The sequence below is a fragment of the Schistocerca cancellata genome, chromosome 4, assembly GCF_023864275.1.
Source record: "Schistocerca cancellata isolate TAMUIC-IGC-003103 chromosome 4, iqSchCanc2.1, whole genome shotgun sequence".
Taxonomy (NCBI): domain Eukaryota; kingdom Metazoa; phylum Arthropoda; class Insecta; order Orthoptera; family Acrididae; genus Schistocerca; species Schistocerca cancellata.
Genome location: NC_064629.1, coordinates 706,223,484 through 706,250,721, shown reverse-complemented (window position 1 = coordinate 706,250,721; position 27,238 = coordinate 706,223,484). Strand labels below are relative to the sequence as shown.

Sequence of the window (27,238 nt, the reverse complement as noted above, 5' to 3'; positions counted from 1 at the left end):
CCTGCAGGATGCGTGGTGTTAATTTCCTCCAGACATTAGTCGAATCCATGCCACGTCGGGTTGAGACACTTCTGCCTGCTCGCGGGGCCCTGCAAGATATTAGGCAGGTGTACCAGTTTCTTTGGCTCTTCACTGAATAAGTATTACGATGCTTAAAAAATTGTTGTACCTATCTTCGTGTTATAAATTTGTAGGAAATTACATGCTTGTGTTGTTTTTGTCTTGTACCTAGTGCTGTCTCCTGTGAAGATGGTAGCCAATACCGAAAACGTTAGAGAATATATAAAACTTTACACCTGTTGGTACAAAAATTGTTTTTCCAAACATTCAAAGGTCGTGGAGCGTGCTTGAGAACCTAAAAACAAATTAACGAAATCTACGAACATCTCAGTTATCTCAGCAATACAAATTACTTGGCAACTTCTCCTGAGTGAGAAAGTAAAGACCACTAAAATGTAGAGATGGTTATTTAAGACCTGGTAAAACAATAACGGCAAAAAAATAACACTAACAAATTATATAAAACTGCTGGCAGTGACGACTTACTGAACAACTAGATACGATATTTTCAACCGAAAATCAAACTTGGGTTAATATATCATTTACAGTACATATAGCTAATCTTAACTAGTACACGGAGGACAGGTTTGAGTTGCAGAAAGTAATAGGTGTACCGTTGTTTCATGTAACTGCTTATTACCCTTACAAGCCATGGAATCCTATCCAGTAAACTGTTCAAGATAACAAAAAGGCAGGCAGGCTCCCAGACACCATTAACAGGCTACGCAACAAGATGTTCCATGTAGACCTTCAGAGCAAAGATACCAACTGGATTAAAAAGGAAAATGGTTTATCTCAAGGAAGTGAACTTGCTCCCCAATTTTTAATGTACATTGTGTCGATAATTAAAGTTCCAGTTTCAAAACGCTGTATAAAGAGAACCAGTGCTCAGAATGGCGTCAAATTTGAACAGCATATTATTGAAGCACGGGGAAGTGTCATGGAACAAAACTTTAAACGACAATACATGACGCTGCAGGCGTCAGAATATACACGCCAACAGACGCGTGCCACAGGGCTGTTCCTCAGTTCGCATCGGAGACGCCCAAAATGACTGTCTCCATGAAGTATTGCGCGTTGCTGGTAAAGCTCTTTTACAAGAACAGTGACTGTGCGTCAGTAACTCTGAAGAAGTTTCGGACACACAAGGGTATTGGTCCGATGTCTGATAAGAAAGTGATTACAAAATTCGAAACGACAGATTCTTTTGAAGTGCGGTGTGGCAGAGGGAGGAAAGTACACTACTGGCCATTAAAATTGCTACTCCAAGAAGAAATGCAGACGATAAACGGGTATTTATTGTACAAATATATTATACCTGAACTGACATGTGACTACATTTTCACGCCATTTTGGTGCATAGATCTTGAGAAATCAGTACTCAGAACAACCACCTCTGGCCATTAAAACGGCCTTGATACGCCTGGGCATTGAGTCAAACAGAGGTTGGATGGCGTGTACAGGTACACCTGCCCATGCAGCTTCAACACGATACCACAGTTCATCAAGAGTAGTGAGTGGCGTATTGTGACGAGCCAGTCGCTCGGCCACCATTGACCAGACGTTTTCAGTTGGTGAGAGATCTGGAGAATGTGCTGGCCAGGGCAGCAGTCGAAAATTTTCTATATCCAGAAAGGCCCGTGCAGGACCTGCAACATGCGGTCGTGAATTATCCTGCTGAAATGTAGGGTTTCGTAGGGATCGAATGAAGGGTAGAGCCATGGGTGGTAACAAATCTCAAATGTAACGTCCAATGTTCAAAGTGCCGTCAATGCGAACAAGACGTGACCGAGACGTGTAACCAATGGCACCCCATATCATCACGCTGGGTTATACGCCAGTATGGCGATGACGAATACACGCTTCCAATGAGCGTTCACCGCAATGTCGCCAAACACGGATGCGACCATCATGATGCTGTAAACAGAACCTGGATTCATCCGAAAAAATGACGTTTTGCCATTCGTGCACCCAGGTTCTTCGTTGAGTACACAATCGCAGGCGCTCCTGTCTGTGATGCAGCGTCATGGGTAACCGCAGCCATGGTCTCCGAGCTCATAGTCCATGCTGCTGCAAACGTCGTCGAACTGTTCGTGCAGATGGTTGTTGTCTTGCAAACGTCCCCATCTGTTGACTCAGGGATCGAGACGTGGCTGCACGATCCGGTACAGCCATGCGAATAAGATGCAAGGTCATTGGTTCAAATGGCTCTGAGCACTATGGGACTTAACTTCTGAGATCATCAGTCCCCTAGAACTCAGAACTACTTAAACCTAACTAACCTAAGGACATCACACACATCCATTCCCGAGGCAGGATTCGAACCTGCGACCGTAGCGGTCGCGCGGTTCCAGACTGTAGCGCCCAGAACCGCTCGGCCACTCCAGCCAGCGAATAAGATTCCTGTCATCTCGACTGCTAGTGATACGAGGCCGTTGGGATCCAGCACGGCGTTTCGTATTACCCTCCTCGACCCACCGATTCCATATTCTGCTAACAGTCATTGGATCTCGACCAATGCGAGCAGCAATGTCGCGATAAGATAAACCGGAATCGCGATATGCTACAATCCGACCTTTATCAAAGTCGGAAACGTGATGGTAAGCATTTCTCCTTCTTCCACTAGGCACCACAACAACGTTTCACCAGGCAACGCCGGTCAAATGCTGTTTGTGTATGAGAAATCGGTTGGAAACTTTCCTGATGTCAGCACGTTGTAGGTGTCGCCACCGGCGCCAACCTTGTGTGAATGCTCTGAAAAGCTAATCATTTACATATCACAGCATCTTGTTCCTGTTGGTTAAATTTCGCGTCTGTAGCACGTCATCTTCGTGGTGTAGCAATTTTGATGGCCAGTAGTGTAGTTGATACGAGGTCTGTGAAGATGTGGCCACAGTAGTGCAGAAGTGGTCGAGTGGTGGTGTGCCAGAGACCGTGCACGGGGAATTGCCCGAATGTTGTACATGCCTGCGAAACATCATGCACTGTGTTCCGGTGTAACCACAAGCGCCGGCACGAAGACGTAGAACGCAAGAGTCGAGAAGGCTGTGGGGGACGTCAGCCAATAGCCCGCTGACTAGGACCTCACCACGACAGGAGCGGCCTTCAGAAGAAGAGAATATAATCGCCACTCCTGGCAACCTCGGCTGCACAGTACTAGCAGAGAGGCCTAGATTGGAAGTTATTAGCGATCCATATCCAATTGCTTACATGAACATTTTAAATAGCGAAGAACATTAATTGTTTGCATGTCGCCCTTCGCTTGCGACACATCCTTGTAAATACAAAGTTAAGTATTGTCAATCTTCTTTACTGCAATAAAAACCATTAATGTGATTGCTTGAATTGTTGTCTAGCTATCCGAGAAAGCAGCAACCTTTAGGCACCCTATAAGAGACGAGTGGCCAGGACCCCACACATAGCTATCCCTACAAAATCATCCATGTTCAGGAGTCCTGCTGATCTGCCAGCAAGACAAACTATCGCTCTGGAATTTCTTGCTACCTATGAAATGGACAATGAATGCCCATGGAACATTCTGTGGACAGACCAAGCCCATTTCTGTCTCCAAGGCTGGAACCGCGCGACCGCTACGGTCGCAGGTTCGAATCCTGCCTGGGGCATTAAATAGTTCTAAGTTCTAGGGGACTAATGACCTCAGAAGTTAAGTCCCACGGTGCTCAGAGCCATTTATCTCCATGGACATGTCAATACACAGAACTGTAGAATATGGACAACGGAAAATCCACATGAACATCAAGCTGTACCACATCATTCTTCAAAGGTGACTGTGTGGTGCGGGTTGACGGAATGGTTTATCATAGGGCAGTATTCTTTGGGGTAGATGAGTCCTGTGGGTTTTGTTATCTGTACCGTCACTGCTAAAGGCTTTGAGAGTGTTTTGCTCACCAATTTCATTCCAAACCTTCAACAACGTGGATATCTGAGTATCGTCACTTTTATGCAAGATGGCGCTTCTCCACACATTGCACGGCCAATGAAACGGCTACTGCAGAGGCATTTCGGAAACGCTAGAATTGTCAGCCGTCATTTGCCTAAGGTCTGGCCGTCCAGATCACTTGATCTTTATCCGTGTGACTTTTGACTATAGGATTATCTGAAGTATGTTGTGTTCAGTGCTCCAAGTACGAACATAGCTGAACTGAAGACACGTACTGGGCACCGGATTCTGAACGTGACCACTGGACACTCCGATCTATTGTCGAGCATGCTGTTTCTGGATTTCAGCTTGTGGCAAAAAACAATGGATAGCATACTGAATATGTCTTACGCCATTCTCACAACAATAATAAGCCTAGGTTATTTTCCTTTTTATGCGATTTTTTGCCCCAGGGCAATTAAAAGCCGATGTAATTTTGATTCTTGTGCAGTTTTTGGCTTCAGGACAGTTAAAAACCAGTTTTTCCCATCCAATGTGATACGACCTTACCGTGGTGGATAGGTTTACCTAACTAACAGTGCCACAACTGTTGAGTGCCGAACTTTTGCAGTCATGCGTATTGAACAGTACAGATGGTGTAATACGCAACTCAAACCATAGCGGTCGATCCCATTTACGTTAAGACGTTAACAACGCCATTTATTGTTGTTTTTTTTTTTTTTTTCAAACGTTTCTCCCTGGGTCAATAACAAGCTGTTCAATTTTGACGTCATTCTGAGCAACGGTTCACTTTCTATAGTGTTTTGAAACTGAAACTTTAATTACGGACACCCTGTATATATACCAATGACAAGTCCAAAGATCCTATCAGTCATGCTCTGGCGGAACAGTTCGACAAACTTGAAGAAGTATAGACGTCACTTAAAGTCTCCAGGGCAAACAAAGTCTATCATCTGACACTCAACCCATCAAACACGCAAATGATGTTGCTCCACTTACGATATAAATAAACTGGAAAGAATTTAAGCATCAACCTAAATTCTATCTACACTGCTACCTACCTAGTTATAAACCCTTATAGATGCTTCACCTTCAATACTTACTGAAAGAAATTGAAGTACAAGGTCGCAACGAGAAATACTTTACTGCATTAACTTGTCAAGGAGCAAGATCTGCAACAACGTTAACTTGATAAATTGCGGTGCGCTACCCTGCTGCTTAATGTGCTAACCCAATGTCATTCGAAAAAATTTGCCTTACTCCACCAGGAGAGAGGACTGCGTTCATTTGGAACCCGCAAAGTTCCTGAAAGAAAGTAGGCATCGCTTGCATGCATACCCTTACCGCAAATCACGACTTCGGCCAAGGAACAACTTTATGCAGAATACCTTGCTCAATCATCAGAGACATCTGTGCTGCACCATCTGAAAATTACTTTGAGTAGTAGGAATGACTGGAAGAAATCTGCTGAAGAAGCTGCTCCAGGACATCAACATAGGTGGCCTGTCTCAAGAATCCTTAGCAGATTGAGGAGTGAAGAGGACAGACACAAAGACGATTTAGTTACGGGAGTTATACCAAAAGATGTGGAAAAACTCAATTAGTATCTTAGCCCGCCTTTAAAAACTGGTACAGTTTGACATATTGAACTCACTGTTAGCAACGAAACATGCAGTAACACTGATTGAATTCTACTGTCAAAAAATTTAACCTCTCGTTAAAAATTTCTAAATGATTTTGAACGTAAAAGTAGCTGCTCAAATGAATAAAATTCAGTTGTTTCGTGGATTTTATAAAGTCTATTATAACTGCTAGCGACAAAGAAGGCAAACCAGGCAGAATATCACTGTACGAAAATTTAATCTGTTCATAAAAATTTCCTAATGTTTGTGAATGTAAAACTCATCTTTCTGGTGAATTAAGAACAATCACATCTTGAATTTTATAAGGTATATTTCTTCTCACGCGAAATAAATAAGTAAGTATACTGTTAGAATTCGCTAATTAATTTGTGCGATATCTTTTGACTACGATTATTATGGAAGAAGGTGCCTAATATTGCTTTACCGTCTTTTTTCCAATTTTTAATTCTTGTAATTTTTTTTTTCGTTTTCGTATAAACAGAGGAGATGCTACTTTATATGTCTATCAGATGGGTACTATAGTAAATTTTGATACCATTAAAGCTGGTTTGTATTAAGGATGAACTGAAAGCCACCTAAAGCATTTGTGTTTGTATTACATCAAGTGTGAGGGACAAAGTATAAGGGGCAGTCAAATGAAAACCGAACACCCGCCACAATGGGATCACAGAATGGTTCCATTCAAAAGTAATCACCACAGGCGATCAGACATTTTTCTCGCTAGAAGACGAAGCGATTAAAATTCCTGTTGCGTAGAACGCGATTGGCTGCTGACGACTCCACTACTGCACCCACTCTTGCCCTTCCTCGTCCGACTGAAACCGACAGTCACGCATGTCTTTCTTTAGGTCGCTAATGATGTGAAAATCACACATGAAAGATCCAACCTGTGCAGGGGATGTTGCAGTGTTTCTCCACCAAATCGCTAAAGGGTAGCCCGATTGGCAGTGTGGGGGCGGCCGTTATCGTGCAAAAGGGTAATTACGCCCGACAGCATTCCGTCAACCAGAGGAAAAACGGCAAAGCCAGCAATGGAAACATCCTACATTACCCTCTTCAAATAAATCCAAAGTGAGCGGTTCTAGCCGCTTCAGTCCGGAACCGCGCTCCTGCTACGGTCGCAGGTTCGAATCCTGCCTCGGGCATGGATGTGTGTGATGTCCTTAGGTTCATTAGGTTTAAGTAGTTCTAAGTCTATGGGACTGATGACCTCAGGTGTTATGTCCCATAGTGATTAGAGCCATTTAAATCCAAAACCGTTCACGTAAGTTCGGGTAAAGTCATGATAAATTTCTTCTTCGACTGCAGGGGCCCACAGTTCGCCGAGTTCCTAGTGCGTGGAACCACAATCAATGCGCAGCGCTATGAAGACGCTTTGCAGAAACTGCGACGTGCCATGAAGTCATACCTATCAGGCACGCTGCCGGACGGAGTCATCCTGTTGCACGATAACGTCTGCCTCCACACTGCCAATCGGACAAAAGCTACGCTTCAGCGATTTGGTTGGGAAACACTTCAACATCCTCCGTACAGCCCGGATCCTGCACCGTGCGATTTTCACATCTTTGGCTACCTGGATAGAGGCGGGCGTGGACGTCGGTATCAGTCGGACGAGCAAGTGCACTCAGGATGCCGTTGCGGATCCATCAGCAACCGATCGCGTTCTACGATACGGGAATCGATCGTCTCGTCTCCCAGTGAGATAAACGTCTTAACACGTGTGGTGATTACTTTTGAATGGAACCATTCCATGATCCCATTATGGTGGGTGTTCGGTTTCCATTTAAATGCCCTTTATACATTTGATTATTTGTTACCTTCTAGATACGAAATTATCTGTATTTTGCTAAGTACTTTCATTTTTAAAAAATGTGGTCTCCGTTTCATACCAACTTTGACTGTTCAGAACGTCATCCGCTATGACTATGAAAGATTATACAGGATTGTCTAAGATTTAGAAAGCTATACGGTTTGCAACAGTTTATTACACTAATGGCCATTAAAATTGCCACACCACGAAGATGACGCGCTACAGACGCGAACTTTAACCGAAAAGGAACAAGATGCTGTGATATGCAAACGATTAGCTTTTCAGAGCATTCACACAAGGTTGGCGCCGGTGGTGACACCTACAACGTGCAGTCATGAGGAAAGCTTCCAACCGATTTCTCATACACAAACAGCAGTTGACCGGCGTTGCCTGGTGAAACGTTGTTGTGATGCCTCGTGTAAGGAGGAGAAATGCCGACCATCACGTTTCCGACTATGATAAAGGTCGGATTGTAGCCTATCGCGATTGCAGTTTATCGTATCGCGACATTGCTGCTCGCGTTGGTCGACATCCAATGACTGTTAGCAGAATAAGAGGGTTCAGGAGGGTAATACGGAACGCCGTGCTAGATCCCAACGGCCTCGTATCACTAGCAGTCGAGATGACAGGCATCTTATCCATCGGCTGTAACGGATCGTGCAGCCACGTCTCGATCCCTGAGTCAACAGATGGGGACGTTTGCAAGACAACAACCATCTGCACGAACAGTTCGACGACGTTTGCAGCAGCATGGACTATCAGCTCAGAGACCATGGCTGCGGTTACCCTTGACGCTGCATCACAGACAGGAGCGCCTGCGATAGTGTACTCAACGACGAACCTGGGTGCACGAATGGCAAAACGCCATCTTTTCGGATGAATCCAGGTTCTGTTTACAGCATCATGATGGTCGCTTCCGTGTTTGGCGACATCGCGGTGAACGCACATTGGAAGCGTGTATTCGTCATCGCCATACTGGCGTATCACCCGGCGTGATGGTATGGGGTGCCATTGGTTACACGTCTCGGTCACCTCTCGTTCGCATTGACGGCACTTTGAACAGTGGACGTTACATTTCAGATGTGTTACGACCCGTGGCTCTACCCTTGATTCGATCCCCGCGAAACCCTACATTTCAGCAGAATAATGCACGACCGCATGTTGCAGGTCCTGTACGGGCCTCCCGTGGCTCTACCCTTGATTCGATCCCTGCGAAACCCTACATTTCAGCAGGATAATGCACGGCCGCATGTTGCAGGTCCTGTACGGGCCTTTCTGGATATAGAAAATTTTCGACTGCTGCCCTGGCCAGCACATTCTCCAGATCTCTCAGCAACCGAAAACGTCTGGTCAATGGTGGCCGAGCAACTGGCTCGTCGCAATACGACAGTCACTACTCTAGATGAACTGTGGTATCGTGTTGAAGCTGCATGGGCAGCTGTAACTGTACACGCCATCCAAGCTCTGTTTGACTCAATGTCCAGGCGTATCAAGGTCATTATTACTGCCAGAGGTGATTGTTCTGGGTAATAATTTCTCAGGATCTATGCACCCAAATTGCGTGAAAATGTAATCACATGCCAGTTCTAGTATAACATATTTGTCGAATGAATACCCGTTTATCGTCTGCATTTCTTCTTGATGTAGCAATTTTAATGGCCAGTAGTGTATATGTCGCTGTAGAATCCTTCGAGATCACTATATATGACCGTTCGGACAACCAACGTGAAGCGCTAATATTTAATTAATTGTTGAAATTGTAACACATTCATTGCTGACCATGATCGAGACTCTGCTTTATTTATATGAAAATCGTCAATTAACAACATCTAGCAGCCCCTCTATGTTTGTGAATTGAGCAAGGAAAGAAGTTTTAACGTTTCATAACTTCGTAATCATTACAAATGCAGCAGTAGTTCAGTTGGATGGAGGAAGAAATCATCCGCGGCCTTTCTAGAGAGGCTCTCAAGGCATTCTCTTCCTGGTAATATAGAGTTCTCTGAGACCTTATGCGATTATGTAGATAGGCAGTGGAGATCTGAACTCTACTTCTGTAGAACACGGGCCCACTGCCTTGGTCACTGCAAGATTTTACTGGCATTTCGTAAGGTATTTAACAATTATCTTGAATAAAGTTCGTCATCTGTTTTTTTTTTTTTTTTTTTTTTTAAGCAAATGATATGATACCTACATTTGTCCACCTACCTAACTGTCCAATTGGAAAGGGGATTTTCGAAAATAAGTGACACCAGTGTTGTCAAGGTTTGCAAAAATAAAAAAAAAAGATATCTTGCTCATCGAAATGCACAGTGTCACAGTGCGGTTAGCTTCCGTTCTCCAACCCATAACGAAAAGATGTTTTATAGCTATGTATCTACCTGACTGTTTAAGAAAGGCAGCTGTCCCATGATTGTACTTTTGTACTTCACAAAAGCAGTACCTTACCCTGCATGACAAAGACATGTCACAGTAACTTAACCTCTAGTACCTCTGTTCTGCCGCGTTGATCTACTGCTGCAGGCGTCTGACAAGACTGAATAATTTTAGTTTTGAGATCTGTAGTACATATAGTTGTATAACACATTCTTGGCGTGCTATTTAACCACTCCTATACATGCAATATTCGAATAGTCTAGGAATGCTCTCATTATACAAACACAACTACTTCCCGTGATAAATACACGAATTGTGCCAAAACAAAAATGTTTACCTAATCTTCTTCCATCTAATAACTTTAAAATGAAGTTTTTCATTTCAGTTTTCTTTTCCATTCTGATCATTTCACATAAATGTTTCCAGTTGGCCAAAAGATGGAAAATAAAATTATTTTGAAAACGTATTGACAGCGACGATGACAGTCAACTGGGCTGTATTCAACAGGTAAATAACTTGTTTCCTTTCTCCAAAAACGGCCCTGACGATCTAAATGCCACAGAGAAGAACAGTCAGAGGCCCATAACTGGAAGACACAGTACTTGTTTCTTCTCTTTTCTGAAAATAGAATACACAAAAGATTTGTGATGAGGAAAATAAAGCACGCATTCTACAATAAATGTCGGTATACCAATTAAGTAAATGAAGTAAGCTTTATTCTGACTTCAATAAATATTTTAAGTACATATCTTTGCATGAAAATGAGGAAAAATACTGCAGTTATTTTAATGTTACCATTCACTACTTTTTACAGTCACAATCAAATGGGCATAATTCGCTTATTGGAATTGCTGTTTTCAGCAAGAAATCTTGTCTCATGCATAAATGCAGTAATTAGTCTCTACCAATGCTACAAGAGAACATGTAGGAATATGTAGGTACAATGTATATACATTTTATATCGTATTAAATTATATCTAGATATTTTCTGTACATTCTACACGTTTAAACGAGTATAGAGCATTTCTGAATTATATGTACATTTTTGTCTTCCTTATACACTAAATACTCTCAGTTTTTTTCAATTTTTGTTACTGAAGAGAGAGACAGCTGTGGAAGTACGTCATCTTGCTAACAGTATCTGGCAGTCATCAAATCAAGCAATGCTTTCCAGTTACTTCTAACACATGGAGAATAAATGAATCAGACTTTGGTGTAATATCTTCTTATTTCCATGATAAATAAGTCGTTAAACTTGGCAGACTGCACAATTAATTATTTATTTATTTAATTATCGCACATCCGAAGTAAAAAGTTATTGCTATATCTTTCTCTTTCAGAGTACAACAGGGCAGCCGAAATGAATTATTTAAAAAAAAAGTTCACTACTGCAATGTGAAAATGTTCAAGTTTCTCAGTAGAATCAATAAAAGAAGATATATGGTAACGGGTTCCTCTGCTGCTTGTTAACAGAGAGAAAATAAAAGCAAAAAACACTTATACAATTCCTCAAGCGACATTTCTAAGCAATGATGAATAAGACTAATAACTTTCTTATTGAGCATTATCTTGCTAACAAGAGTTCTCGAGTGAGAAAAAAATTGTTATGTACTGGAAAATGTACAAGGCCTTGATGTGACGTCATATTTGGTTCAAAGATATAAGTAGTAAATGTTGCACCATATGTTTGATCTGATCCTACAGTATAAATATATACTTTCAACACGTTTGAATCGATATAGATCTATCATCATCTGCAAATAATAATAAAATAATAATAATAATAATGAAAAATCAGTCACATTTACATTGTTACACATTTGTACACACGCATATTTTGTTTAAAACAATTTGTTTGTGCTTTAGCTTATTTGCAGGATGTTTAAAAGCTCCTTTGGTTCTACATCCGATTAAATACTTGTTTTACACTTGCTGTTCGCAGTTGACTGATACATGTATAAAACTAATGTCGGTAGATCGTCTGGAGGAAATGCTCATTGTTATGTGAAAACAAGAATGGGTACTAAATTATTGCACAGTCATTCTGTCAGTTAAGAGACACAGATAAAACACAATGCGAGGTTGCTCCTCTACACATAATACAGTCGACTGCGTACAACTTTCAGTTTAAAGGTTGGCAGAATGCAGGTGGCGATTGCCAAGAAAGACTTGCGGTGGATTCAGGAAACTCCTGTCCCTTAAAAACTTCAGCCACTGATTTCACAGTGAGGTACATAGTTTCAAAACGTCTACATTTGTTTTCCACACTTTAGTAACACCGACACGTCATTAGTCGGTTGTGGATTCTAGTGTCATTTTAAGCAGTCTGCTACACCGTAAACTGATATGTTGTAGACAGAATTTCTTACATGCATTCCTTCACCACTGAACACAAAAGGTATTATTCAGTTGCTAGAGCAGTCTGCCACATTCTTTACAATTACCAGCCTCTACTGTTGTTTCTTTCCTCAATACGCTTAGAATGTCTTTTGAAAGAAATCTGGTACCCGTGGCACTTCATCAGAAACCTATCTGAAACATTCGAGTTCATTTCTTCTGTCCATTGAATAGCAACGAAGAGCTCACTTCAGTTCGAGCGCTAAGAAGTCCTGGTAAGGAACTGGCCAAATTATCCGTCAGTGCACACAGTGGAACCGTAGGCGCGCGCACTCACTATTCGCTTGCCGAGTTTCATTTTGTGCAGTGTGCACCCAGTAGTCGCGGCAGCAAAATTCCGTAAGATTAGTGAAGGAAGAGAGGCGCAGCGATTCACTTGTCGGAGGCGATGGCCTGCTCTTCCTCCTCGCGCGTCATGGGCACGGTGCTGTGGTTGTAGAGGCCTTGCGCCATCAGCTGCAGCGCCAGCGGGTTCTTCTGGCCGCTGGCCTTCTTGATCTTGGCGCGCTTGTTCTGGAACCAGATCTTGATCTGCGCCTCGTTGAGGCCCAGCTCCCTGGCCAGCTCCTGGCGGCGGCGCTCAGTCAGGTATCTGTTCTCGGTGAACTCGTGCTTCAGCCGCGCCAGCTGCTCGCCGCTGAACGCCGTGCGCGGCCGCTTCTCCTCCGGCTTCTTGTTGCGCTTCAGTCGGCGCGACCGCGGACCTGCAACCACAAACACAGCGCGTTAGACACCAAACTCGTGGGTCCTCGCAAGGAGGACGTAGCAGCCGATAGAAAAATTCGTCGCTGGTTTCTGTTTCTGTGAAAGGAATTAAAAAAAGCGAGGCAAAGAAAGCTATCGTGGACAAGCAGCAATGTTCGGCATACACAGGCGCTGGACAAAAATATGGAAACACAGAAATTCATGCTTCAACATAAATGGAGGTTGCGCTGTTGTATTTGACCAAGAGCGCCACCTGTACAATGTCCTCATTATGTTGCAAGTGTCAGTCGTGGCCTGAACAGTGTAGTTGCGACTTCATTATCTCGGAGCTAAGAGATTTCGAACCAGGCCAAATTGTTGGTGCTTCAGTAACCACCGTAGCCGACATGTTCGATGTTTCGAGAACCACCGCATGTAAGGTTTGTACAGTATACAGGGAAGGCAAAAAACATCATCCACTAAGTCACAACGCGGACGAAAATTTTTACTGAGTGGTCATGACAGACGGCCACTGCAGAAAATTGTGGTGACGGTTGCGAAGATCACTGCAGAACTAAATGTCGCACTGGAGAACCCTGTCAGCACCAAAACAACGCGAAGGAAGCTCCAGAAGCAAGGAATTGCAGAGCGAAAGGGAGTCCCGAAATCACCTTGTAATGCATATGCATTTAACAGGAATACGTAATGCCGAAGCAATAAAACTTGGAAAATGGAGCAATGGAAGAAAGTTATTTGGTCGGATGAGTCTTGCTTCACTCTATTTCAAACTTCTGGTTGAGTTTACGTCCGAAGAATGGAACATGGCGAGGGTTTGTTGGTAATTTGTGCGGCCATATCATGGCACTCCATGCGCTCCATGCGTCCCATGGATTCTCTACATAGACGCATTACTGTCAAAGATCCCGTGATTATTTTGGACCATCATCCCATCCCATGGTAAGATGTTTGCCTCCCAATGGCGATACTTTGCTCCAAGAGAAAGGGGCCTCTGTTCACACAGATTGTATCGTCCAGGATAAATTTATGAGCAGGGGTATGAATTTTCGTATCTCTTATACCCAACACAGTCACCAGATCTCCTTATATTGATCCATTGTGGTCTAATCTAAGGAGAATGCGTGATCGCTATCCACCTACATCATCGCTTCCTAAAATTTCCACTTTTTTGCAATAACAATGGCGTAATACTCCCTTGAGGGCCATACAGCTACCGTATTTATCCATTCGGAGACGACTGGAAGCTGTTTTGAATGTGAACAGCTCTTCTACACCGTACTGGGCGTGTTGATGTGTTGCCATTTTGGTGTTTCCATACTTTTGTCCACCGCCTTCGAGGGGTACATAAAAAGTCTTGCATGTTTGTGGTCGTCGTATACAGTGAAATCCTCATGCCATAGTGCCGTAGCACAACGTTGGAGTAGCCTACACAAAATATTGCAACCCAGAGGTGAAACTTGGATGAGCTGGGCACTGTGACGCGAGGATTTCGACGTGTGCCAGGGCTGCAAATATGTACCTTTAAAAAAATCTAAAAAACTAATTATGTAAACTTATTTCCTCGAGGTGATAGTTAAAAATTTATGACTGTCCCTCTTAGGGTCATTCTTAGGTCTGTGGCGCAGCATGTTAACCTTTTGCCTAACAGCAATAAAATAGTTGCACAACGAATTTTGGTTCTACTGCAGCGTATGCGCTAATTTGAAACTTCCTGGCTTATTAAAATTGTTTAGCAGACCGAGAAACCAACCGGGGATCTTTAGCTTTCGCTGATCAATGCTCTACCGAATGAACTATCCAAGCACAAATCATCATCTACCGTCACAGCTTCACTTCCGCCAGTACCTCTTGTCCTACCTTGCAGACTTAAAAGGAACGACAAGAGGGACAAGAGGTACTAGTTGAATTGAAATGTGAGGGTTAGTCGTGAGTCGTTCTTAGATACTTCAGTCCGTGGAATACTTGCGTGGTAAATTCAGAAGTTCCAGACTCAAGTTCCATTACACTATATAGTTTTAATCAGCCGGGAAGTTCCAAATAAAATCTTTGTTAGAATTATTATTTCCTTAAAATAACAAGTACACATCAAATTAAAATATATACAAGTATTTCCAGAAAAAAGTTATTTTATTGTATGTGGTTTCACTGCGAATCCACTGGTAAGTCAGGGATTGCTGACGTTTAGTGATACTTCGCAAAAGAGTTCTTATTATTACTCATGCAGATTCTAACAGCACATGACTGGCACATGCATTTTGTACGACAGGGCTGTCTGCGCTACGCAGTGCAAACCTCCTAGATGAACCTTCACAGGCATAAATACTGCGCTTCATTTACCGGTTCAGCTTATAAAATGTGCTCTCATTGACTTCAGTGACATTAAAAAGTGCCTCATTATGCACATTTCACTTTGATTCTCACTCTCAGAAATTACCGACTTTGATCCCTTGATAATTTATCCAGGAACTGATACAGACTTTCACCAGTCAAGTCAGCAGCAGATTCTCTTGCTGAGAAGAGGACATCGTTCGACCCTCACTTGACAGTGGTTACAGAATGAAAACGCAAATCATTATCTTGTTTAGAACGATAAACTTCATGTTTCTGCTATCACACCAGTTATAAGCTAAGTAGCAAATCATAAAAATGTGGTTTCACCCAATAACCATTATGAAACAAGTGGTTAGAGAAGTAGGAAAGACTGATGTCTAGAGTTTAAGGTTCTGATGACCCTGACGTCATTAGAGACGACGCTCTAGTCAATTCTCACAATTGGGGAGACACTATTAATGAAAAGTCATATACTTAATGTGAACGGCTAACACTCTTACGGCCAACCAGTAATAGAAATTACAGTGAAATAGATGAGGAAATACCAAATGTGTTTCCTTTCAGTGAAAGCTGCTCGGTACGAGTTATAAGTGTGTAAGTTAGACGAATTTTATACTGTGTTGCTCTGGCTGATAACCAAAGAGAAGTGGTGCAGCAATTAGAACATTGTACTTTCACTCATGAGGAGCGTGTTTCATACTCATCCCAAAAGCGATTAAGGCAAATGCAGAGATGAATCCTTTGAAAAAGGATCCGTCTTCGTCTCGAGTATGAGATCCATCTTTAACGACCTCATCGTGGAAGGCACGCCAGACACTAAGTTATTTTTTTGTCTAATATTTACAAGATGAGAGGAATTGTTTCTGCAACATTTTTTGCACTTGGACTTTCGGAGATCACATGTCAACAGAGGCACAAACACTTGGCATTCAGTAAATCTTTTACTGCAGTGGAATAATAACAACGCAGCAAAAACAGAATAACAAATTTGTCACTTTGAGCAGAAAAATTACAGAATTACTCCTATTTCTTCCAAAATCTGCGACTGGAACTCCAGTTTATATTTCTGCTTGTTTTATATCGCTAACAACCCTCCTTATATCATTTTCTTATGGACTTCATGTCCGAAACTTTGCATTGGATTAGAAAAAGATAGCGTTTTTGTCTGTGAGCTTATATAACTACCGTTATGATACGAACTAGCAAATATTGTCCATTGCACTGAACACGATAAAGTAGTGCCCCATGATGACACAGGGGAGGAGACTAGTTACATGAGTTGGCATACTCTGTTATGTCTATTATTTCCATTTTATAGTTTGACAAGATAACGACATAAGCACGAGCGTAATATTACTGCAAGCTTCCTGGCTATTCGGCTATCCCTTGCGAGAAATATTGTTCTGCGTATGTCAGTTTTTATACATTTAGCACAGACAAAGAGTGCAACTAAAGGCGAACGTAATACGTTTCAACACTCATTATGTAGCAAAAAAAATATACTCATCACAGGAAAGAATTCCCATACTGCAACATATGCCCTTTCACTACTCAAACAACCACTATTCGGTTTAGAATTACTTGGAACATCGTAGGAGATACAATAAGCCAGGTGTTATCACCAGTAATAAAGTTGTTCAGCGCAGTCAGATGCACGACTTTCGATTTTTTTTTAATTTCCTCGTACCACGATGCATAATGCTGTATCTCCTCCTCTGTCAAATAGTATGCAACTATAAAGTAGGGAACTTTTCCAGTCTTAATGTTTCGTAGGATTTTTGGTTTATCAGACACAGACAGTTCCAAAGATTCTACAGATGTGTCCCTCCACTATCTATATACATTCCCTCACCGCGAAATTTCGAGAGACCAAAGTGTTAAGAACATAAATTAAACGCTCTGTAACAATTGTATCACTCCTTGAGCCTGGCCGCTTTTAAAATCTACCCTTTTTGGAGCTATTAAACACTTGTGTGTTATCGATAAGTCTAATGACAGCATTGTGCCATTTAGAAAATCCTCAACTTTATAGTTAATCTAAAACGTCCAGTGATATTATGCAATATTCTCTTCGCAACATTAATTATTCCGTTGAGGACACGGACAATGTAATTATTTGGATGGGAAGTCAACTGTGAAGGAATTCATTGAAACGTGGTAATCCGAAATTCTGAACTGTACACGGGAAACTTGCTGGAAGATTAAAATTGTGTGCCGGACCCGGAACTATGACGTCTGCTTTTCACGGATAACTACTTTACCGAATGTACTAACCATCCTAACTCGGGCCGCTCCTCTCACAGCTTTATTTCCATCAGTGCCACATCTCCTAGCTTCAGAGCTTCATCCTGGGAACACTAAACGTTTTTTCTGCAGAAACTGCAGAAGGCATAACTCCGATATACTGTGATAAAGTGATGGTTTCTGATTCTGTTATTTGAGTCTTTCAAGTGCTGGTAAGATTGCTGTCATTACGAATACTGACTATGTCACGCCATGTTTCATGACAGTAAGTTACGTAATGACATGAAGAGCAGCAGAAAGAAAGTTATTCCCCGCTTTTCGTAGATTAGAGTAGAGCGTTCCCTCTACAACGAAGTTATTAGATATTTTGCACTCATTGTAGTTCCTCCTTTAAATCGTCGCACGAATGACAAAATGGCAGCTATCGAAGTAAGTGACTGAAAATCAACTGCAATAGCTGAAAAGAGAAAAGGTCACTGGACCTGACGGGATACCAATTCGATTCTACACGGAGTATGCGAAAGAACTTGCCTCTCTTCTAACAGCAGTGTACCAAAAGTCTATAGAGGAGCGAAGCGTCCCTAATGATCATAAAAAGCGCAGGTCATTCCCGTTTTAAAGAAGGGTCGTCGAGCAGGAGCACAAAACTGTAAGCCTCTATCTCCGACGTCGGACTGTTGTAGCATTTTGGAACATGTTTTATGTTCGCGTATTATGACATTTCTGGAGACCGAAAACCTCCTCTACAGGAAACAACATGGGTTCTGAAGACAACAATCGTGTGAAAACTTGCTCGCTCTGTTCATCCACGAAACCCAGAAAGCAGAAGATACAGGCGCCCGGGAAGATGCCTTGTTCCTTAACTTCCGGGAGGCGTTCCATACAGTTCCGCACTGCTGCCTAATGTACAGAATACGAGGGTATGGAATATCGGACCACCTTTGTGATTGGACTGAAGAGTTTCCAACAAACAGAACACAGCATGTCGTTTTGGACAGAGAGCAATCTTCAGACGCAGAATTAATTTCGGCCGTGTCCCAGGGGAGTGTTAAAAGACCATTACCTTTCATATATATATATATATATATATATATATATATATATATATATATATATGACATAGTATATAACGTCGGAGTTTCGAAAAGGATCTTCGCGGATGATAAGGATGTATATGGAGAAGTCGCGACACTAGAAAATTGTAGGGAAATTCAGGAAGACTGTTATAATATGATTACAAAACTGCAGAACAATCACTAGTAGCAGTTACTTCCATCAAATATCTAGGAAGAGAGAGATTTAAAGTAGAATGACCACATAAATTGAATTGCGATCGAGGTAGATGCGAGGCTGAGATTCAGTGTAAAAATTAGCACGAAATGTAGCCCATCAAAAACGAAAGTAGCTTACAAAACAGTCGTTCGACCAGTATTTGGATACTCCTCGTCAGTATAGTACCCGTACTGGTTTGATGCGGCCCGCCACGAATTTCCTCTCCTGTGCTAACCTCTTCATCTCAGAATAGCACTTGCAACCTACGTCCTCTATTATTTGCTGGATGTATTCCAATCTCCGTCTTCCTCTACAGTTTTTCCCTTCTACAGCTCGTCCGCCGCTCGTGGTCTCGCGGTAGCGTTCTCGCTTCCCGAGCACGGGGTCCCGGGTTCGATTCCCGGCGGGATCAGGGATTTTCACCTACCTCGAGATGACTGGGTGTTTGTGTTGTCCTCATCATTTCATCATCATCCAGGAAAGTGGCGAAATTGGACTGAGCAAAGGTTGGGAAATTGTACGGGCGCTGATAACCACGCAGTTGAGCGCCCCACAAACCAAACATCATCATCCCTTCTACAGCTCCCTCTAGTACCATGGAAGACATTCCCTCACGCCTTAACAGATGTCCTATCATTGTATCCCTTCTCCTTGTCAATATTTTCTACATATTCCTTTCCTTTCCGATTCTGCGCAAAACCTCCTCATTCCTTACCTTACTGATCCAACTAATTTTCAACATTCGTCTGTAGCACCACATCTCAAATGCTTCGATTCTCTTCTGTTCCGATTTTCCTACAGTGCATGTTTCACTACCATATAATGCTGTTAAGGCCGATATTTGATATTAGTAGACTTCTCTTGGCCAGGAATGCCCTTTTTGCCATTGCTATTCTGCTTTTGATGTCCTTCTTGCTCCGTCCGTCACTCGTTATTTTACTGCCTAGATAGCAGAGTTCCTTAACTTCATCTACCTCGTGACCATCGATCCTGATATTAAGCTTCTCGCTGTTCTCATTTCTACTACTTCTCATTACCTTCGTCTTTCTTAGAATTACTCTAAATCCATACCCTGTACTCATTAGACTGTTCACTCCATTCAGCAGATCATGTAACTCTTCTTCACTTTCACTCAGGATGGCAATGTCATCAGCGAATCGTATCATTGATATCCTTTCACCTTGAGTTTTAATTCCACTCCTGAACTTTTCTTTTATTTCCATCATTTCTTCAGACTGAACAGTAGAGGCGGAAGACTAAATCCTTGTCTTACATCCTTTTTAATACGAGCACTTCGTTCTTGGTCGCCCATTCTTATTATTCCCTCTTGGCCGTTGTACATGTTACATATGACCCGTCTCTCCCTATAGCATACCCCTATGTGTCTGAGAATTTCGAAAATCTTGCACCATTTTACATTGTCGAACGATTTTTCCAGGTCGACAAATCCTATGAACGTGTCTTGATATTTCTTTCGTCTTGTTCCATTATTAACCGCAACGTCAGAATTGCCTCTCTCGTGCCTTTTCCTTTCCTAAAACCAAACTGATCGTCATGTAGCGCATCCTCAATTTCTTTTTCCATTCTTCTGTAATTTATTCTTGTCAGCAACTTGGCTTCATGAGCTGTTAAGCTGATTGTGCGATAATTCTCGCACTTGTCAACTCTTGCCGTCTTCGGAATTGTGTGCATGATGTTTTTCCGAAAGTCAGATGTTATGTCGCCAGACTCATACATTGTACACAACATCGTGAATAGTCGTTTTGTTGCCACTTCACCCAATGATTTTAGAAATTCTGGTGGAATGTTATCTATCCCTTCTGCCTTATTTGGTCTTAAGTCCTCCAAAGCTCTTTTAAATCCTGATTCTAATACTAGATCCCCTATCTCTTCTAAATCGACTCCTGTTTCTTCTTCACATCAGACAAATCTTCCCCCTCATAGATGCTTTCAGTATATTCTTTCCACCTATCCGCTCTCTCGTGGTTAAGACTAATGGAGCAAATAGAGAAGATCCAAAGAAGAGCAGAAAGCTTCGTTACAGCTAGATTTAGCAGGCGCGAAATCATTGCGGAAATGCATAGCCCACTCCATTAGCAGATGCAGCAAAGGAGGCGTTCTGCAACACGGTATGGTCTACTGTTAAAGTCCCGAGAGCGTACGTTCCTAGAAGAGTCAACCAGTGTATTGCTTCCTCCTACGTACATGTCGCAAAAAGAACATCAAGATAAAATTAGAGAGATTCGAGCCCACAACGAGACTTATCAGCAGTCGTTCTTCCCGCGAACAACACGCGACAGGAAAAGGAAAAGGGGGAAATGACACTGGTATGCAAAGTAGCCTCCACCACGCACCGTAGGATGGTTTGCGGAGTAGGTGAAGACAGCAGGAAAGATCCATAGCATGTTTAAAGAACTCATCTCGCAGTTTACCTTTAATAATGTAGCGAAACATAAAGAACCTAAATCTGGATTGGCTTGGAGAGGTTTGATGCCCGCTCATCCCGAATGCGAATCATAGCTTACAATACTGAAAGATAGGAATATAAGTCAATGCTTTCACATGTTGTTGATACTTGGAAGTCCAATTTAAGTCCAAGTCACTTCATATGAGGAACTCTGAAATGCTAGAGAGCACCATTAAATAATTAAATTCGAATATATTTCTCTAATATGCCTGATTACTAATCCGTAACAAGAAAATTTTAATAAACAAGAAGAACTTACATATTTTATACGGGGTGCTACAAAAAAGGTACGGCCAAACTTTCAGGAAACATTCCTCACACACAAAGAAAGAAAATGTGTTATGTGGACATGTGTCCGGAAACGCTTACTTTCCATGTTAGAGCTCATTTTATTACTTCTCTTCAAATCACATTAATCATGGAATTGAAACACACAGCAACAGAACGTACCAGCGTGACTTCAAACACTTTGTTACAGGAAATGTTGAAAATGTCCTCCGTTACCGAGGATACATGCATTCACCCTCCGTCGCATGGAATCCCTGATGCGCTGAAGCAGCCCTGGAGAATGGCGTATTGTATCACAGCCGTCCACAATACGAGCACGAAGAGTCTCTACATTTGGTACCGGGGTTGCGTAGAAAAGAGCTTTCAAATGCCCCCATAAATGAAAGTCAAGAGGGTTGAGGTCATGAGAGCGTGGAGGCCTTGGAATTGGTCCGCCTCTACCAATCCATCGGTCACCGAATCTGTTGTTGAGAAGCGTACGAACACTTCGACTGAAATGTGCAGGAACTCCATCGTGCATGAACCACATGTTGTGTCGTACTTGTAAAGGCACATGTTCTAGCAGCACAGGTAGAGTATCCCGTATGAAATCATGATAACGTGCTCCATTGAGCGTAGGTGGAAGAAACTAAAATGAGCTCTAACATGGAAATTAAGCGTTTCCGAACACATGTCCACATAACATCTTTTCTTTATTTGTGTGTGAGGAATGTTTCCTGAAAGTTTGGCCGTACCTTTTTGTAACACCCCGTATAATATGACGGCATTGTTGACGGCAACTTCTAAGAGCATTTATTCAATGATTCAACTAGGACTGATCATAAACACCTAATAACGATTTTCACTTAGGTGTCCGCTGAAACCGGAAAGTACGCCACGAATAATTTGGCTGATCAAAACAAGATATAATAGAAAAACAGGTACAGACATGGCTGTTGACTGTTTTTCGCACAGTCCATTTTGTGAAAAACTTACGTTTTCTTTTTTTCTTGGTATTACCCAGCTCATGCAGGCTATGGACCTTATGAGTCTTCTCTCAGTGTTTCTGCAGGCAGACATCTATCCGTCATGATCTTAGCCTATGCTGAACAGTGTCGAGTATACTATTTGTAGGCTAATCTGGGAATTTCTGTTCTGTATGATTTTATGTTTTAATTATTCGTGTGTTTTGTTTATTGGGCGCACATTTGTGAGACTGCTGATATAATGGCACATACCTGGTCGGTCGGAAGAGTTTCCTGACTAGATTAGTAATAAAATAGAAAAAAGATGGCAGTTTTAATGCTTTAGATGTTCTAGCCTACACAGTCTCCGCTGAATCGAGTACATAAGAGATAACTTTCGAACAATAATGTGAAACTGCCAGGCAAGTCCTCCTTTGGGACGTCATTCGCGCGTCGTATTGACTTAAATGACGGGTACGTCGTCCACCCTTCATCTCAATTTCACCATTTTATCATTTTGTTGTAGGTTCGTATTGATAACACCAAGTCTCCTCAGCATTTTTTCCAGAATTTTCAATCGAGCCGTGGCAAGGGCCCTCCCGTCATTCTTTTTTCCCAGGTGTAAAGGTGTGCGTGACAAACTTTACACACACTTTTCTCTACTTAAAAACATTCTGAAGAATGTCTTGGGCACTTAATTTACAGGTGCTGCAGTTTACGACAGAGCAGTGTTAACAGACTGCAGCCGTACGTCCACTACTTAACACGGTCTGCTACATCTACATTAACACTCCGCAAACCACCTAACGGTGCCGGCACGGTAGCTCGGCGTGTTCTGTCAGAGAGATGGCTGCTCTCTGCAACAACAAAAAAATAAAAAAAAAAAACCTGGGTGAAGGGACCAACAACTGATTTCATGTGACATCCGCTACGATCAAACACAACGAACAATAATGAACAGAATGAAAAAAATTAAAAAAAAAACGGTGTGCGGTGGGGTGTGCTTCTGCTACCGCTAACTGATCTCCTCTTCCCTGCTCCACTTACAAATGGCTCTTGGGAAGAATGATTGTCGATAAGCTCCAATTTCTCGAATTTTCTCGGCATGGTCACTTCGAGAGATGGCTGAAAGTAATATTTTTCCTGACTCTTCTCCGAAAGTACTCTCTCAAATTTTTAGTAGTAAACCTCTCTGTGATACATAACACATCTCATGTATCGTCTGCCACTGGACTTTATTAAGCATCTCTGAAATTCTCTCGCGCCGACCAAGCGATCCCGTGAAGAAACGCTCAGCTCTTCGTTGGAACTTGTCGGCCTCTTCTACCAGTCCTATGTGCTATGGATCCCATACTGATGAACAAGCGCATTGTAAGCCACTTCCTTCGTGGACGAGCTACACTTCCTTAGGATTTTAACCTACTAATCTCAGACTGACACCTGCTTTTCCTACTGTTTTTTTCTTTTTTTTACGTGTTCACTCTACTTAAGGTCGCTCTCGATAGTTAGTCCTAAATATTTTAAGGTAATACTGTTTCCAGGAATTTTACATCAATAGTATAGTAGCACAGCAATGGATTTCTTCTCTTATGCATGCGCAGAACGTGACATTTATTTACGTCCAGAGTCAACTGCCAGAGCCTGCACCATTCATGAATTCTCTGTAGGCTATTCTGCAAGTCGATACTGTCTTCCGGCGTAGCTACAGTCTTACCGAATACAGCATCATCTGCGGACAGTTTTAAAGAGCTTCCGATGCTTTCTATTAGATCATTTATAGACATTGTATACCGAAAGGGTCTTATGACACTCCCTTCGGGTACTCTGGATATTACCCTTATGTCGTCCGCCCCCGGGAGCAGCCGGCACGGTAACTCAGCGCGTTCGGTCAGAGGGTTATGTGCCCTCAGTAATAAAAAAAAACTGAGTTAATGTATCAACGACGAACTGAAACGGGTGTCTTGCGACGTCCGCCCCGAGCAGATACAACGAACAAAAACAAACAAAATGAGGTTAATAAAAAAAAAGTAGCTGAGTGGTCAGCGCGACAGAATGTCAATCTTAAGGGCCTGGGTTCGATTCCCGGCTGGCTCGGAGATTTTCTTCGCTCAGGGACTCGGTGTTGTGTTGTCCTAATCATTATCATTTCATCCCCATCGACGCGCAAGTTACCGAAGTGGCGTCAAATCGAAAGACTTGCACCCGGCGAACGGTCTACCCGACACACGACACACGACACACCTAGACACACGACATTTACATTTTACCCCTACGTCTGTCGATTTTGTTCGATTAAGAGCTATGTGTTGAGTTCTATTTGCAAGGAAGTCATGGATTCAGTCGTAGATTTGTTAACAACTGACTGGCCGAATGCACACCTGCTGTTTACAGTTGTTACTTCAAGCTGCCACTGGGCTGGCATCGCTTGTACGCCAGGAATACAGTACGTGACAGAAATTTCGAAATGAAGTTGTATATCGAGTGAGTCGTTATTGGTCTATTACTTATTTACAGTTATTGTATTTCTAATAGATTCTATTTCCACATCATCATACTACGGCCTAATGCAACGGTAAAGTAGTTTAAGGTTCTACATGTCATGACACTGCTCTAGGCACCTCATTCAGAGTCTAGAGAAGTAACTAATATTGCTCGAGCGTGTCTAAAAGCTTTAAATTGACACCAGGGGTTGTACTGGCTCTGGCCCCTGGGGGAGACACAATAACGCAATTCTCCGGCTCACTGTCGGTGTCATAGTTCCCCTATCACCCTCAGATCGGGGTCGTCGAGCGTCGGCGCCGAGATAGTGCGCACACGGGAAAACACTTGTGCAATTAAATTAAAGCAACGCGAGAAGAGCGCTGGAATAACGAGTGAAACTGATCGGCTGCTCCAATTAACGAGGCGCTCAAGGTGGGGGTCTTTGTTGGCCAGCCCCGCGCCGCTGAAATGTTTAATTGAAGGGCGCGGTATTAGTGGCGCGGTATGAATCACCCCGGCCGAGCGCGGCCCCTCCCCGGAGGCGTGAAATTGGTTTGTGCAGCAGCCACTTACGCGCGTGTAATCCGCGAATTCCTGCGCCGCCCCTGCCCTCAGCTGTTGCTCGCGCTCCCTCCGCGCCTCACAGCTACGACTGGAGATTATTACTCCCTCCATCTCGGTGAACGCGTTGACATGCCTCTGGTGCATTTGCGGTTCTCCTTCGCAGTCCCACCTACTTCTGGCTGTACTGCTTTAGGAAACGGGAGACATCCCTCCTCCGATATTACAAACACGCACATGTCTTCTAAGAAGATGTTCGTAGCTTTTCTAAAATATCCAACATCTTTCGTTTAGTGAACAAACTACGAGCTTACTGAGTACGAAACCAGAGTTGTGACTGGGTACAGGACTTCCTAACAGACAGAACTCTGTAGGTCATTCTCAACGGAGCAAAAGTTCTTAAAACTGCGCGTAGAGTACCTACACTATTCGGGATTACATCTTTTTTGATTTAACTAAGGCGTTTGATTGTATTGATCACAAAATACTATATCAGAAGTTGGACTATTGTGGAATACGGGCGGTAGCTCACAGCTGGTTCACTTGTTACTTCAACAATAGACAGCAAAAGGTCATTAATCACAGTTTCCAGAATGGCTATGATGTGGGGTCTGAGTGGGGCACGGTTAAATGGGGATGTCCCAGGGGTCAGTGCTGGGGCCATTCCTGTTCCTTATTTATATAAATGATATGCACTGTAGTACTACAGGCGATTCTAAAATATGTCTGTTTGCTGATGACACTAGCTTATTAGTAAAGGGGTTGTGTGCAACACTGGGACTGTTGCAGATAGTGCAGTTCATGACATAAGTTCATAGCTTGTAGAAAATAAACTAATGCTAAATCGTAGTAAGACTCGGTTTTTACAGTTTCTAACACACAGTTCAACGAAACCCGACGTTCTAACTTCACAGAATGTGCATATAATTAGTGAAACTGAACAGTTCAAATGATTCAAATGGCTCTGAGCACTATGGGACTTAACATCTGAGGTCATCAGTCCCCTAGAACTTAGAACTACTTAAACCTAACTAACCTAAGGACATCACACACACCATGCCCGAGGCAGGATTCGAACCTGCGACCGTAGCGGTCGCGGTTGCAGACTGAAGCGCCTAGAACCGCTCGGCCAGCTTAAAAGTTCAAATTTCTAGATGTTCAGATAGATAGTAAACTGTCTTGGAAAGCCCACATTTAGCATCTTGTTCAAAGACTTAATGCTGCCATTTTTAATATTCGAACGGTATCTGAAGTAAGTGATAGTTCGACAAGAGAAGTAGTCTACTTTGCTTGTTTTCAATCGCTTATGACGTATGGTATTATATTCTGGGGTAACTATTCCCATTCTCAAAGGATATTTTTGGCTCAGAAACGGGCGGTTCGGGCAATAAGTGGTGTAAGTTCGCCATCTTCTTGTCGACCTACTGTCGTTTCTTGCTAATAATATCAGCTTATCCCTAAGAATTAAGCAGCTTTCACTCAGTTAATACTAAGCAAAAATCCAATCTGCATTTGGGTCGTAGCTCTTTGACTCTTGTACAGAAAGAGGTGCGGTATAATGCTGCACCCGTTTTCAATAAGCTACCACAAGAATTGAAAGATTTTAGCAGTCATCTACGCGTTTTCAAATCGAAACTGAAGAGTTTCCTCACGGGTGACTCCTACTATTCTGTCGAGGAGTTCCTTGGAAAATTAAGCTGATTCCTGTGTTATGTTATTGATTGCGGTTACATAAAATCATGGCTTGTCTTTTTTGGGCTCACA

The 27,238-nt window shown here is 42.6% G+C and overlaps 1 protein-coding gene across 1 annotated transcript in view; it reads right to left on the bottom strand.

Annotated features, from left to right (window-relative positions):
• Positions 1–10,481: 10,481 nt before the first annotated feature.
• LOC126184392 (homeobox protein engrailed-1-B-like) overlaps positions 10,482–27,238 on the bottom strand; it is a 378,341-nt gene continuing 361,584 nt past the window's right edge. Inside the window, exon 3 of the mRNA XM_049926776.1 lies at positions 10,482–12,888. Coding sequence (XP_049782733.1) covers positions 12,557–12,888 — 332 coding nt within the window. The 3' untranslated portion in view covers positions 10,482–12,556. The remainder of the gene's footprint in view (positions 12,889–27,238) is intronic.